This window comes from Falco rusticolus, chromosome 4 (assembly GCF_015220075.1).
Source record: "Falco rusticolus isolate bFalRus1 chromosome 4, bFalRus1.pri, whole genome shotgun sequence".
In the NCBI taxonomy this organism is placed as follows: Eukaryota; Metazoa; Chordata; class Aves; order Falconiformes; family Falconidae; genus Falco; species Falco rusticolus.
In genome coordinates, this window is record NC_051190.1 from 54,500,946 (window position 1) to 54,517,019 (window position 16,074).

A 16,074-nucleotide genomic window follows, 5' to 3' on the forward strand; every position below is an offset into this window, starting at 1 on the left:
TAATATCAGTAAGATCATACTAGCTCAGACCAACATTTACTTGGTCTATTACTCATTCCTGACAGGACCCTGTAGCATATTTCTGAATGAAGAATGAGTAAGGATGTGGAGATATTTTCCCAATATATTCTTCCAGTCTCCAACAAGCTGCTGTGTCAAAGATGTTCTTGTTAACAGTCATTGCTAAATTTTCCTAGATTAATACAATTGTCAAAATGGATCAGCATATGCCAAAATGCTAAACTAGCATTTGAACTTCATGGACACGAACAACAGGGAGTAAAAGTCCAAGGAAAACTTACATTTTCCTTCTAGTAGCTCTAAATTCCTATTTTGGTTAAAGTATAGATTGGTATAAATCAGGTAAAGTATGGAGTTATATTACTCTTGTATAAAGAAAAGTGTTTGCATGTGTAAGACCATAATATACCAAAGGTAAACTCTTTATTACCCTAAGCAATTCAGCAGAGGCACAAGACATTCTCTAATGTCTTGAGAATTAAAATGGTTTTAATTAATCTGGTTGTGTTTGTTTGGCTAAGAACCACCATCACACCCCCTGCAAGGGGTTACAGGATAGCTGACACACTTTGCATGTTACCTTGGAAGGTGTTTATCTCCACGCTGGTTTTAGACAAGACCTTCTGGCTATGCTTTTAGCACTCATGGAAGATAATAGATGAAACAACAGTTGTAGGTGGGAGAGGCGGATATCCAGTAACACCAGCTGGTGAAGTATGAAATCAGCCACTAATTCCAGCAAGACACGATCCAGAACTCACCTTCTGAGCTGCTTAGGACAGAGCTATGAATAGTGCTTTAACAGACCTGCGAGTCCTTTAACAGTCACCTTGATTAAGCCTATGAGGAAAGATGACCAATAAGTTTGTTTGATGACCTTAGAGATTGTTATGCTTATCTGAGAAGGGATCACTTGGATCAAGGAGGTGCAGACCTTTTGTACTAGAGACCAGCTATGGCATGGTATGTACACATATGTATATGTGTACAAGCAGAGAACACCTACTGCACTAAACCTGGTAGAAATAGATGATTTCAGCCTCCTTGAAAAGAAAAAAAGAAGGTGACTTTAGGACAAATCTTCTCCTGTTGAATTGCACAATAGATGTGTATCAGTGGAGGAGGGAACGGATGAACTGTAGATATTCTTCTTAAGGCAGCCTTGAGGAGGGAGCCTTTTTTCAATAACTCAGAAAATGGTTATCTCAGGTACTCAGTCTGATAAGCAAAGGCAGGGGAATTTCAATTTGCAGATCAAAATGGGTCAATCAGAAAAAAAACAAATGTGGGAAGCTGACACTAACAGCAGCAGCAGCAGTTGCCATGTGCTGAGAGGAGTGTGAGGTTTGCAAGGGATCCAGGGGGTGCCTGAGGGGGTTTCTGGGCATCTGACACCCTTGGGCTGTGTGTGTGGAGGGACCAGCTGGTAGGTGGCAGGTCTTACAAGATCAGTTGGGTGGTGCCCGCTGTCCCCACAGCCAGGTCAAACCATGCAAAAGCCGCATATGACTGGCTCCTGGGGAACACCAGCAACCAGGAGTGCAAGCAAGACATGGTGTCTGCTGGGTGCAGCATCAGCAACAGGACGTGGCACCTGTTGGGAGTGGCATCAGCAGTTTGTGCAGCAGTTCATGCAGGAAAGGTTGTGCACTCTGCCAGTTGTTGGGCTGCTGCCTGCTCTACTTACCTGCAGGCTTAGGCTGCAGCCCTGATGGTCACCCAAGCTAGCTGGTGGCTCTGAAAGCCCATCAAGCAGCTTGAGGTCACCAGGGAATTTGAAGGGTTTATAAGCAGTGCTCTGAGGTTGTTGGAAGCATAGTGGTAGTGACCAGGCAAGGGCTGAGCTCTGCAGCAGACAGGAATCAGCTATCTAGCAAGGCTAGCCTGGGAAGAGTGGAGGCAGCCACCCAGAGCTTCCTATCAGGAAAGATGCTGTTCAGGTGGAGGGATGCAAAGACTTCGACCCCACCTCCTGGGGAGGAGCGTGGAAGCTGCACCTGCTCAAGGTGGGCTGTCATGGAGCCAGTCATTCCAGCAGCAGGTGGAAGAGCTGTAGGAGGAAGTTAGCAGGCTATGCTATATTAGAGAGGGTAAATAAGAAGTAGATAATTATTTGAGAATTTGCAAAAAGACATATTAGGGCCCTGCGGCACTGACCTCCAAGGACTACTGGACAAAGAGCTTTAATAGCAAACAGACAGCACCTTGGAGAATGAGGTGCCATGGTCCCTGGTGACCCGTGGGAGCAGGTTATCACTTCACTTTCCTTCTTCTTATGTACCAACCAGCAAGAGATATTAAACCTTGTCAGCAGACAAAACCAATAAGCAATATTCACAGGGAGGAACTGCACCAGCAGCACATTCTGAAAGCTGTGAAAGGTAGTGGCCAGTGCTAGTCACTGTCTGCTGAGAGGCACTGAGGCATTCAGCTCCTGCTTGACATACAGTCAGGTGAACTTTACTGCCTGCCAGGAGCCAAGATGCAGGATGTCACAGAAAGATTGCCACAAGTCGTTAAGAGCACAGACTAATACCCCCTACTTCTTTTCCATGTGGGCACCAATGACACAGTAGACAAAGCCTGGGTAAAGGTCAAGCAGGACTTCAGAGCCCTGGAGCTGCCAGTGAAAGGGACCGATGACCGAGTGATCTCCTCTGTCTTGCCAGAGATGCTAGGGATGCAGGCAGGAGTCAACGTATCGTGCAGATCTATACCTGGCTTTGTGGCTGGTGTCATTGCCAGGGGTTTGTTTTTTACAATCATAGGACATTCTTCAAAGAATACAGCCTGTTGGGGAGGAATGGGATACACCCACCTAGAAGAGGACACTCTTCACTAGCAGATTGGCTGACTCAGTGAATTGTGCTTTAAACTAATGAACTTGCAGAACAGTGTCCAAAGCTGTGACATCTGCCTAGTCATAAGCAGCAGGTTGGATGCGTTCAGCTACTATCAGAGTAGTGAAGAATGGTCCCCCAGCCCTCTCTAAGGCAAGACCCCTAAGTCCAATCACCTCCAGTTTGTGTATACCAATGTGTGTAGTCTGGGCAGCAAACAGGAGAAACTGGAGCTCCATGCCCAGTCACAGAGTTATGATATTATAGAAAACACAGAAACTTGGTGGGAAAACTCACATGACTGGAAGACCACAATGGATAGCTACAAACTATTCTGGGAAGATAGGAAAGGAAGAAGAAAAGGCGGAGTTGCACTTTATGTAAACTAGAAATTTGAGTGTTTGGAGGTGAATTATGGAGACCATGAAAGTTCTATGAAATGCCTTTGGATCAAGATCAGAGGAATTGTCACCAAGGGGGATCTTTTGTTAAGTATCTGTTACTGACCTCCCAGGAAGAATGACAAGGCTGATAAAACCTTACATCAGGTGCTTAAAGAAGTCTCAGGCCATCAGAACCTCTTTCTCATGGGTAACTCAGATAACCCAGACATTTGTGGGGAAAACAACATAGTGCCAGCAGGTTCCTGGAGTGTACTGAGGATTTCTTCCACTTACAGATGCTGGATATACCCACTAGAACAGCACATTGCTGTTCACCTGAAAAGAGGTTGTAGCTAGGTGAGTGTTGACCTGTTCTCCCAAGTAGCAAGCAGTAGGGCAATAGGAAACGGCCTCAGGTTCTACCAGGGGAGGTTTAGATTGGATATTAGGAAATATTTCTTTACTGAAAGGGTTGTCAAGCACTGGAACAGGCTGCCCAGGGAGGTGGTTGAGTCACCATCCCTGGAGGTATTTAAAAGATGTGTAGATGTGGCACTTAGGGACAGGGTTTAGTGGTGGACTTGTCAGTGCTGGGTTAATGGTTGGACTCAATGACCTTAAAGGTCTTTTCCAACCTAAACGATTCTTTGATTGCTAGATTTACTGCTCACAAATTGAGTCTTACTTCACAGCACAACTGACTACCAAAGCTAGCCTTGGAGAGAGTGATTATAACTTTGTGGAGTTTAAGGTGCTGCTGAGCCCACTAAAGACCAGTAGAAGGTCAAAGACCCTGTATTTTAGAAAAGCCAATTTCAATATGCTCAGGGCCTAACTGCAAGGGATTCCATGGGAAGTATCCATGGACAGCAAAGAAGCTGGAAGCACAAGAAGAGTTCATTCCCTACAAAGGGAAAGGAAATAGGCAGAACAAGAGACCAACTGTCTTAACAATAAGCTTTTGCTTAAAAACAAAAAAAGAAGCATACCAGCCATGGAAAGGCAGCCAAGTACCCATCAAGGACTACAAGAACCTTGCTAGGGCATGTAAAGATGCAGTCAGGAAGGCTAAGGTTCAGCTAGAACTGAAAACTAAAGGCCTACTAGTCTTAATTCAGTCTCTGGGAAAATAATGGAACAAAACCTCCCAGAAATTACCACAGACCAAATGAAGCATGTGATTGGGAAAAGCCAGCCAGGATTTACCAAAGACAAATCATACCAGGCTAACCTGACCATCTTCTGCAGCAAAATAATGTTTTATGTTGGCATGGAGAGATGATGTTTACCTGGACTTCAGCAAAGTGTTTGACACTGTTTCCCAGAACCTTCTCCTAAGCAAGCAGGCAAGATACAGATTGGGTGTGTGGTCTGCAAGACGTGTAGGAAATTGGCTGACAGGACACACTCCGAGGGTGGTGAACAATGCTTTTTAGTCAGGCTGGCAGCCTGTTGCTAGTGGGGTCCTCCAGGGATTGATGCTGGACTCCAAACTCTTCAACATCTTCATAAATGCTCTGGATGACAGGATTGAAAGCACCCTTGCCAAGCTGGCTGATGACACCAATCTGGATGGCAAGGTGGACATGTCAGAAGGGAGAGCCACTTTACAGAGACAACTGAAGAGGCTGGAAGAGTGGGCTAGCAAGAACTGTATGAAGTTTAGCAAAGACAAGTGCAAAGTTCTGCACTTGGGATGACATGACCAAAGAGACCAGTACAGTCCCTACCCCTGTCATGGAGCATTAATCTGAGCCGTCACCTCTGGCAGGGCCAACTTTTTGGTTTAATAAAGACATCATACATCCTCTTTCTTTTGCTGAGACATTGTGAGATCCAGCCTAAGGTATAAAGGAATATGGCAGATGATGAGTTACAGTGAAGGTTTAGAACAGCAGTTACTCCCGCAAGGAAATGGGATGGAGATGGTGGGTGGGTGAGGTTAAATATTAAAAGTCTTACCTCCCCATTCAAGAAACAATAGAGAACAGCAACAACAAACCCCTAGGTAAATGGGAGAGAAAAAAATAATGTAATTCAAATGCTTCAGTAAATGCCAGAAAATAGCTGGAGTTAAAGCAAAGAAACAAAAAACAAAACCAAAATCCTTGTATATTAAACATTTACATAAATTAATAAACACACAGTCTGAGAACTGTGCATGCAGAGCAGTTATAATGAACAGAGATTTCTTTTTAACAAAAGCAGAATTCACTGTATAATCACCTGGAAAGATCCCAGTCCCAATTCAAACACTAGTCTCTCCCGCTTACTGACATTTTCAGGAGAAAAAGCAAACACCGTGTAGTGAATTCCAAACAAGGGGATAAGCAGTAGTGTAGAGCGAGCCAGCCTCCTGTTATAATAGAGTGAAAGAACTTTAATGCAGCCTTGTAATAAATAACTTGCACGTTAATTAAAGAAGAAAACAGAAAAATATTTTGTTGCCTGCCTATTGGGAAATACATACACTGTATAATTATTCAAACAAATATACAACATTCCCATTTGTTCCCAAACAGTGATTTCACACACACTGTAGTTTGCTCCCACTTCTTCACACTGATAAAATAATAGCACGTTAGTAATGCTTAATATTCTGTGCTTTTATTTTAATTTGCATTATTATAAGCAGGATTTTTTTCTACTGTGCCAAACATGAGAAGGGTAATCTTGCTAAGGGATTCAGACTGCTACCATAACACAATAATAAACCTCTCACCCAATTGCTTAATCCCAGTGAAGTGTTTTAAATCATTTTGTGTGTGTGTGTGAATTTATTTCTGCATAGCAAAAAATTCCAGAACATCAATACAATATAAAAAGCTAAACACCACCACCCCCCTATATTCTCATATTCATGACTACTTCTCAAGGTCTTGATTTTGGTGTCATATATACTGTTGGAAACCTAAGTGTAATTCCACTGTGTAACTAATTTCCATTGCATCAGAATAAAGATATTTCAGGGGGAAATCAAATTCAGTAGGTATAAACAAAAGGGCTGGAAACGAAGGTATGTACCTGTAAGTACTTAACTCAGTATGGATGAAATTCCCCCAAAACAGGGGTCCAGCCAAGACATACATGTTTTAGACTGTGTCTTTTGCTGATTGAACAGCAAAAAAGACCCAAAAGAAGGCAAGTGTTGATTTGAACTTAAAGCAAGTGTTTTGTTATAAACAAAGTGGCCTGAAATAACTGCCAGGACATTTTCAACAGGGGAAAAACATGACTGATTTCCTTCAAGTAAGTTAAGGAGATGGATGTAGGACAAAGGGAGCTAAAAAGCCATAAAGATTTTTGCAAGAGCAGCATACTTTTTAAAATTCAACTGTTCACACTGATTATATCTATATTGTATATTGCAGACATGTTTGAATTTGTTAATACATGCTCAACAATGTCCCCCAAACAAGGTATTTGTCTTACTGAAAGTGGAGATAATACATCTCCAAGAACTCTGTGAACATATTACACCCAACACTAAACTGGAAATGGGACATTGTTCGTTGCTGGTGTCCCTCAGTCATACTTTTTGCACTAATGGTGATAAACACATCACAGCCCTTGCCCTGAGGTTCTACGAAACATGAGTCATTAATCTGATGTGCACCAAATCTCAGGTCTTGGTGAACAACCCAACAAACCAGAGAACACAGTTCTTGTGAATTAACAAGTTAGACATTGACTGAAAGTGTTTTGTTTTTTTCATAAGAAAGGAACAACCCTGGAAGAGGCTGATGAAGATCATGCAGAGTCTCCAGTTTTGGTAAACTCTAGAAGATTCAAGCTATACAGGAGGGACCTGTATAATGGACAGTGTAATGGACTAAAAAAACATTCAGGGTCCCTTCTAGTGCTTTTTCTCCATGGACATGTAATCAGATAATTAAAAAGGAACAGAAGCATTGTGGAAAAGATTATAGACTACAGCTATCTCCATAAAAAAAAAAAAAAAGTATGTAAAAAACTTAAGTGTCTTAAACTAGCTATGGAATTAAAAAAAAAAGAGGTAGTAAACTGGACAAAGAAGTATTGCCTCTCAAAATCTGTTAAATTTTATATTCAGAATTAATTACAACAATAACAAAAGGATAAAAGTTATTTTGATTTGAAAGTCAGAGTAGAATTTTTTGTTAGTATGTTGTATCTCACCGCAATCATAGGAGAGTAACTTTGGGAAAAGTGTGGAGGAAGACTTTTTCTATTGTCAGTTTTCTGGCATTAATTATATCTGATTAATCAGGCAATTCATTTGTAGAATCATGAAATATAATGTCTTCAACTGATTTGAGATGCTGCCTTCAATACTGTCATAAAAGTCAGGAAGACAATACCTGAACAGTAAGAAATAACACATGAAGTTTATAGATCATTAAGATCTATAAAGTGGAGAAGAAGATTGTAATGGTAAGAAAATCTTGGGAGATACTAATTACTGTGTGGATGATGACAAATTGTGTTTTTTTCAGTTGCATTAGGAAGAAAGAAGACTTAAAGCAGCACCCGTGAGAAATGTAAATTTATGTGCAATGGTGAAATGTTAAAGGATAGAGCAAAATTCTCAGGATTGTAATAGTCAAAGATATTAATTGTCTTTTTTTCCTACACTCTTTCAGACAAGCAAGAAACTCAGGGGATAGATCAAAAAATTTTGAGGGCAATAATTACTCAGGTGGGCTCCAACTGGCAGTTTAGAAGCAGTATGTTTTCCAAAACGACTAGCAAAAGCCTTGATCACATTATAACAGGTAGAGGAATGTCTTAAGGTTACTTTTAAAAAAAGTAGGTTGTATTTCAACTTTTGTTGAGGCTGACATTTTTCAGCTGTTATTTTCCTTAAAAACAATTTAAATGTAAGATTTTCTCCAATAGCATGGCTATGAATGTGGCCTTTCCATAAAGTGTTAGTACAAAAAGACACAGATAATGGTGTCATCTGTTTTGTCTCACTCCTCTATAGAATTATCAAAAGACATCTTTATAGTAAAAGGGATAGAAAGTAGGATGGCTGTTGAACTTTGACGAGTATCTGAAGGAACCATGTCTTCATTTTTCCATTGCACATCCATGGTTATTAAGGAGACTGCTGAAGTGTCTATGGATACTACATAGGATGAAACTGGGCACGAATTGGAAATCACATGGCATTGCTGAGTAAAATTTCCAGTGATTTCTACTGAATATTCCAGTTTTTTCCTATTCTGCAATTAAAAACAGGCTTCTAGAAGAAAAAATAATGCTGTGATTTAGGCAAACATAGTAACTGTATAACAGATGGAAAACTCCCCACCCAACAACTATATTTTGAGCAACTGTGCAATAGGGAACAAGGAACAATGGATTCTAAATGGTCTAAATAGATTCTTCCACTTCCTGTGAATGGAATGGAACAAAGATCTGTCTCTAGCTTCAGAACCTGCAGACACAACAGTATGAACTGCTGAGCTGGGTACGTGCTGATGCCATTTGGAATGAATGGAGGCCATCAGAAAACATGGGTCCTCTACATCAGGAGACCTGAAGCTCCAGAAGTAATTGTGTAAGGAAATTTGTGGTTGTCATTCTTTTCTGAGAGAGAGGTGAAAATCGTAGCTTTGAGCTTACTCTTCCATCAGTTCCAGGTATCTCCACTGCGCTGAAGACGTGTCTTGTGCCATTTCTGCTCAGACTGCAGCTGCTTCTGTTGGACTAATTGCAAAGTTGTGTAGCTCGAAAAAGCCCTTGTAACTTGCATAAGGTTTGACAGATGACACAGTGCTATTAAGCTAATGATAAAATACAGCATAACTTTTACTCTGGCAAAGAGTTTGTTGCCTTGGTCTTAGGGGTTCTCACCATCCAACTTTTTTGAGACAAAATATCACAGACTGTCAAAGGAAGCAAAAGATCTTTGAACCACAGCCTTTGAAGAAGACTGTGTAGTAGTCTGCTAAGTCTTAAGTGAAATTAATTTGATCAAATAAACTTTTGCAGTGAAGACGTCAAGGTCTGTGGTAGACATGCAGAACAGCATTCATGCACCAAGGTTTGGACATACATCATGTAGATATGTATGTCAATAATCTATGGTAAAATTATTAACTTAGTGTCTCTAAAGCTAATAATAATAATAATAATAATAATAATAATAATAATAATAAAAAAGAAGCACTTTCAAGGCATATTTCTTGCCTGCTATAGATGGCTTTTAAAGAAGAGTTGACTCCTGTTGTAAACTCCATGGGTACGTACTGAATGCATCTATTCTGTGTATATTTACTAGCTTAAAGTTGTTAGATACTTGCAATGATGATATCTATTTTAGTTAAATTAATTCCACACCTACATTCCCTTTATTTTCTGTGAAGAGTAACAGGCGCTTAGGCACAAGGACGAATCAGCTGCCCCTCATCTGTCCCTAAGGAAGGCCTGATCGCATCCCAGGTCTCTCCACTGACTACAGAGGAAATCTGGAGTGAGTTTGTCATATAATTGCTGCACTGTAGGCTTGTAGTTTAGATTAGAGGAATCCCATCTCTTTGGCTGTAACTCAGTGATGAATATGTAAAAAAAAATAATCATGATTATATCTCAAATAGAAGGATAAAGAGCAAACCATGAAGACACAGGATGCCATTAGTGATGAAATGCTTAAAGTAGTGCATGTTTAATAAACCAAAGTAGCTATTTTATCACAGAGATGCTAAGCATGGTTAACAGGACTTTCAGGAACTTCAGATACATGTCTTTTCCAAATGCTTCATTAGTTCGGTAGATCAAAGACCTCAGGTAACACCTAAATACAGTAATTGGTTATGGCTTTTGAATTGTCCAACGAGTAAATCACATCTGCAGACTAAGGACTTGAAAAGCAGGGGAAGCTTACTGAGGTTTCCCTATTTTAACAAAAAAATAAGGTTTAATTATGTTTATTGGAAATGTACAGATTTTTCCTGGGTTCCTGTTTAGGCTGAATACTTCCCATTGACTGGGTAGAGGATTTCACCTTACAGAGCTGTCAGTCTGCCATCCTTCTGAAACACTGCACTAGAGAAATTTGTTTCTCTGCAAAGGCCCAGTGTGAAGTCTGTGCTGCATCAGGTTGTAGGTTAAGTAGTAAAGTTCATATTTCAAACTGTCTCCTCCTAAATGCAGGTCCTAGTTTTACCTAACTGCTCTTAGACTTCAAGCTTCTCTCAGTGTAGAACACGGACCCGCTGACTGTCCTGTGCTCTGTTTCTTCCATCTGCTTTTGCACAGTGTTAGTCTGTTGACTGAATCTTTTAAGCATCTTCATTGGTCTATTCCTTAAAAACCTTGAGGAGATGCAAAATCACAGAGGAAATCTATTTTCATGTTTAACTTTTTTTTCTACCTGAAAACAACATATGCAGCTGTAGTGTTACAAAACAGCCTTTTTTTTCCTTAATGGCGTCAAAGATAACAGCTAAGTATTCTTCAGCAAAATGCTGGGCTGTTGGATCTGTGTGGCAGGAGATCTCTGAAAGTGTTGATTTGCACTTATAAGGCTGCTGTGAAATTCAGGGGGAAGTTCATCAGGAAACATCTTTCTGAAAGGTACACCTCAGCTAAACAAATCTGTGGGCTTCTCACACAAGCCACAGAGAGTGAGGTGCACTACGAGAGAGTGATTAATCCACATGTCTCTAGACTAAATGGCATTTATTCACTTTTCTAGATGCCTCACTCTCCATAGGTGTAGCTTTGACAACACCTTCTGACTAGACACATAATATTTTAGTATTTGGTTTACCTTAACCTTTCCTCACCCTTGTGTGTATACTAACACAACTTCACTCAGTTAAATGGACATAAGATGCTTTACACCAGCTGAGTCAACCAGCCTTGCCCTGCCCTGGTTTTTCTAGCAAACTTTTGGGTGAAACATTTACTCTCAGTACGACCAGTGCTCACCTCTTTGCTGTATAATAAAGAGCAACTATTAATAGTTTCTATACAGACACTACCCAGAACTATAAATAGCATCAGCCATAAGTACAAAATTATAAAAAACAAAAAACCAAAAAAACCCAAACACAACGAACCAAAACCAAACCAACCTTAAAAAAACTTGACCGTGATGCATCAGCAAAAGCACAGAACAATAAAAAATTCTACATGCAACAAGAAATAAGGGAAGGCTTGCTCTCTGGTTATTGCCCCTCTGCTAATTATCCAGTCATTTACTTGCAACATGCGTCATACACACACAGTAATGTCACAGGTTTGCATACACTTACAGGGTAATGGTGGATAGTTCTGACATCTTGCAAGAGTGCTGGTTAGCCCTCTTAGGTTTACAGTAGCATTTCTGAACGCAGCTGCTAAATATGACAAGATTAGCATTTTTTTCAGCATATTGTGAACAGGCCAAGGTAGGTCACTTTCAACACATTTCATGAGACACATCACAAAGATGGAAAGCGGATACGACAGAACGAAATCACAGCAAACACCAGCTGCTTGACCGAAGCAAAAAGAAACAAAAAAATTAAAATACACTGGCTGCTGCTGGCGGTTGTGATGTGTTGATTCACAGACAAAGCAAAGATTGAACAGCCCGGAGGCAGGCGGGCAGTGTTACGCATCCAAAATACACGTGACCTTGGCAGTCTGGTATCGTGCGGAGGGTGACAGGACAAGGAAAGTTGGCTGCACGCTTCTGCAGGACAGTCAGAGAGTAACATAGAATTGTAGGATGAAGATTAATCTAAGATGAAGTTGGATCTACTGTTCCTCATTTTCAGGTGGAAGTACCCAGGACAGTGTGGATCCCTTTTTTACTGAAGAGTACTAGTAAGGACACCAAAGTACTTTTTTTGCCCAGCTTCTGTGATGCAGGGGGAGGGAAGTTCAGGATGGAAACTGCATGTCTGACTGGTAATTCAGAGGGACCGCTCATTTTTTGTCACACACACTAAGACTGGTGTGGTCATAAAAGCAGCAGGCACATCTACTAGGAACCAGGACCAGCATTTCTACACGTTGTATTCTAGAAAGAGCTGCTATGGAGAAACATTTACAACCAGCCTGAGAGAGGCTAATTTACATCAGCTGTCAAGAAGGGTGATCTGAAACAATATGGGAAGGCGTTGTGAGGGATCTTGTAACAGATTTTATAGCTGTTACAATGGGCTGAAAAACATGAGAATTGAAAACATTAATTTCTTGTCAGCTTTTAAGGGGAGGATTTTTTTTTCTCTTTTGTTTTCAACACATGGTTGTTTTGGTGGGATTCAGCTCAGAGAAGACTGGATATTTACAGTGTCGATGTCTAAGTAAACTGGACATCCTTAGTCCCTTGAGAATCATCAGAGAGAATAAGTAGTTAAGAGAGAAATATACAGCTATTGTTCAGGCTATAACTGACCTCCTTCAGCTGACCCTTTAGGATGGGATGAACGGCATCCCAAACACCACTGCTTATCCTGACTAAATCACCATTGACTATACAGGAAAAAAAGATGATTTTTAAAAGCAATTGCCTACAAGGCAAACCTAATATTCAAACAAATCAAACTCTGTTTCTGTTGCTCTGCTAATATGCTTGGTCCAAGATTTGTTCACCTAACCTAAATAAGGGGAAGATACAGCTTATAAACTGAATAGTAAAATAGACTGAATTGAAAACAGATTAACTTAACTCCTTTAGGCTAATCCCATTTACTAGAGTTTTGTTTAGTTTTGTTTTGTTTCCTTTTGGGTAATCAAAACCTGAAAACTGTGTTGTTATTAAAGATTGTAGCCTAAGAGCCAGAAAGCAGACTATTGTGGCATGCACACATCCAGCAAATAGAAAAGGTAATTATGTTCCAATTTACAAAATTAATCTCAATTCTTGGATGATGCTAAGGAAGTACATCTGAAAATGACTGTTCCTTTTACAGTCTCACTTCTGTGGTAAAATTTTGCACTGCCTCTGTTTTTCAGAGAGCTGAGTCATGAATTAATTGTCAGCTAAGACTAATCAAAAAGAAGGAGGGAAGTTTTAGAGAGAGTTGCTTTTTACTGTGACTGAGACTTTCAGAAGTGACTATGGATTTTGAGTGTCTCACTCTTTTTTGGATCACCTGATCTGAATTATATTTTATCTGACCGATTTTTACCACAAGAGGGGTGCTCAGCATGTGCTGAAAAGCAGTGCTTATGAAGGCATTTTAATGTACATAACCTGAAGATGAAACATCTAAAAATCAATAATCACTTTGAAAAATCTTAGCTGTGGATTGTTGTAAAGGATTGTGTTCTTCAGTTACATGCTTAATATTGCTGTGGTGATCTGGAAAAAAAAAAAGAATCCCCACCCACGATTCCCTTACTGCTTATGTCTTGTTTTACTTGGCAGGGATTAATTTTCATTACAGGTTTTTCTAGTGAGTAAACCTAACATGATATTGCACTTGATATTTGCAAGAATTATTAAAAAAAAGGATTTTGAAAATATTATCTAAGAATTAATATTGCTCCTTATCCAATGAAGGGACATTTACCCATGGGTTTGTGATGGAAAACTTTGCTAGCACTTCTCAGGAAAACATTCATATTTTAGTGCTGTTAGCATTTTTTCTGCCACTCATCTAATTTAGGTAGAATCATCTGTCTGATGTTAGGTATTGTACAGTGACTCAAAATCTTTTGAATACAGAATTGATTGAAGTTTTCCTTCCTTCCACACACCCCTCCCTTTTTCAAAAACCCTCTTTATTTTATTCATTCGTTTGTTTATTTATTTATTTATTTATTATGAAAGCAGAAACATTGGTGGAAGGAAAGGGAGAAAGAGAGAAGAGGCAGAAAATGCAGAAACCAGAAAGAAATAGGAAGGATGAAAAAATAGCCAAATAAGAGAAAATTAATATAAATGAGATTATAAATATCAAAACACTACATGAATTAGGGTAGGATCCCTAGATCTCTGTAGGCACACACAGAATGGAGTCGGTCACATTGAACTATATGTACCTAAGACGAATTTAAACCAAACTGTCACCTTTGATTCACTCACTCATGGAAAGAAACAGCCACTTCCAGAGGCTGAGCTGACCTGTGTAACAGAGGCACCTCAGACACATGGATGCACTGTCTGACAGAGGTGCCCGGGTCTCTCAGCTCCGCCACAGATGACGACTAGACTGCTTAGATTAAATACGAGACTTTAGACAGCTAAAGGCAAACAAGCTGAGTCTCACCGCATGTGTCCTGTGCATGGAGTGCAGCTGCCTCGGGGAGGAAGAGGGAGAGTGCTAGGGTGGAAGGGGAAAGAAAACAGTTACACATTCCCAGGGTCAAAGGAGTGATGTATGATGTGGCTGATAACCATCTTGTCAGACTGAGCATGTTAATGTCTGGCAAGTTAATGCAAATGAGAGAGTACACAAATTTGAGGCAAAAGTAGTTGCGATTCAATTCAAAAGACTTTGTAGAATTTTTTAAGAGGTGCTTAAGAGAATTAAAATGAGCATGCTGATTCAGGGGAACAACGTTATGCTCTCTTACCAAGGCCATGTAGGTCCATCATGAAAATGAAATGAACTAGTGACGTGAGTTTAGGTCACTAATAACACACAGGGAATTGCAGAGCTTGTGGGTTGTCTCTGAATATGCCGAAGGGGAATCCTTTAGGAGACACAGCAAAGGTAGAATTTGATTCACGCAAATTAAAACTGTGCCTCGTGAAGAGTCTTTGAGCACCCTGCTCAAGTAGTTCTATGTAACCTCACTACAAGTAGCACAGGCAACCATGTAGTAGTAGGAGAAGGAATGTGGGGAAAAAATCAGTGAAATAAAGTACTGAAAATACAGTAGAAAGTTAACCAAAGTGAAAGTAGAAAGATTATATGGAAGAGAGAGAAAACAATTGAAAAGTGGATCCATATAGCCTATCAGTTACTCTACATACCTACTTGCATACAGCTGATACTGCTCTAGGCTGGGGGACTTTTTTTCTTTGCTGCTCAATACGCAAGGATTCCCTGAAGCCAAACTTGTTTCCTAGCCAGAACACCAACTACATTTTTGAAAACCCTGGACTTGCAGATCAGATGGAAGCAGTTTGGAAAACTGAATGGGTTCTGTGAGCAGAAAACAGACTATACAATTCCGTCCTGCAGTGGTGACCATGGCCCCTAGTCCGCTCTGTGCAAGTGGACTCGTATCACCTCTCTCACCCAGACACAGAATAAGCATGGATGCTTCCCAGTAGAGTTGTTATCTAGTTCCATCTCATCTAATTTTTGAAGTTAATGTTATAGTCTTTTACCTTGTCACCACACACTAGCTTTGCAGTTGGTGGTGAGAAATACACTGTACAGTGAGATTTATCTGACCTATTTTAAACATCTTGTTCAGAACAAAATAAATTGTACTAATGTTTGTATTCTCTGGACTGAGTAGATCTCTACTGACTGTGGAAGGAGCCCTGTATGATTATTTTATTAAATCAGGTGGGTCCCATGCTGCCTTGCTAAAAGTACAACCATTATTAGGCTCTTCAGGAAAAAAAAGCAGCTCTTTTTTTTTTCTCCACTCCTCAATTGAAAACAAATCCAAAAGTCTTAGTCTTGTTACCTATAACTCTACTTTTTACTGCTAACACCACCAAATTTTTTTTAAAAAAAAAAAACAAACAAAAAAACCAGCAACACCTTTCCCCTGACCTCTCTAAAAGGTTTGAGGTATTCCAGGATCATCTTCTGACACTTGGGAATAATGTGAAAACAAGATGGAAAAAAAAAAAAAAAGCGAAAGTGTGAAGTCTCCTTTACTGTCCTTATCCAAAATGCATTCAAATCAGTTGACTGTAATTTTCTTTCTTCTGATGTTTT

The 16,074-nt window shown here is 40.0% G+C and overlaps 1 protein-coding gene across 4 annotated transcripts in view; it reads right to left on the reverse strand.

Annotated features, from left to right (window-relative positions):
* The window catches only part of ADCYAP1R1 (ADCYAP receptor type I), a 149,073-nt gene that overhangs the window by 9,506 nt on the left and 123,493 nt on the right, over positions 1-16,074 (reverse strand). For 2 of the 4 annotated variants that reach the window (XM_037386837.1, XM_037386836.1), the window contains exons 14-16: positions 11,491-11,574; positions 5,471-5,600; positions 5,207-5,248 (exon numbers count right to left, since the gene is read on the reverse strand). In XM_037386837.1, coding sequence (XP_037242734.1) covers positions 5,207-5,248; positions 5,471-5,600; positions 11,491-11,574 — 256 coding nt within the window. The remainder of the gene's footprint in view (positions 1-5,206; positions 5,249-5,470; positions 5,601-11,490; positions 11,575-16,074) is intronic. The other 2 variants (XM_037386839.1, XM_037386838.1) reach the window with 1 other exon arrangement.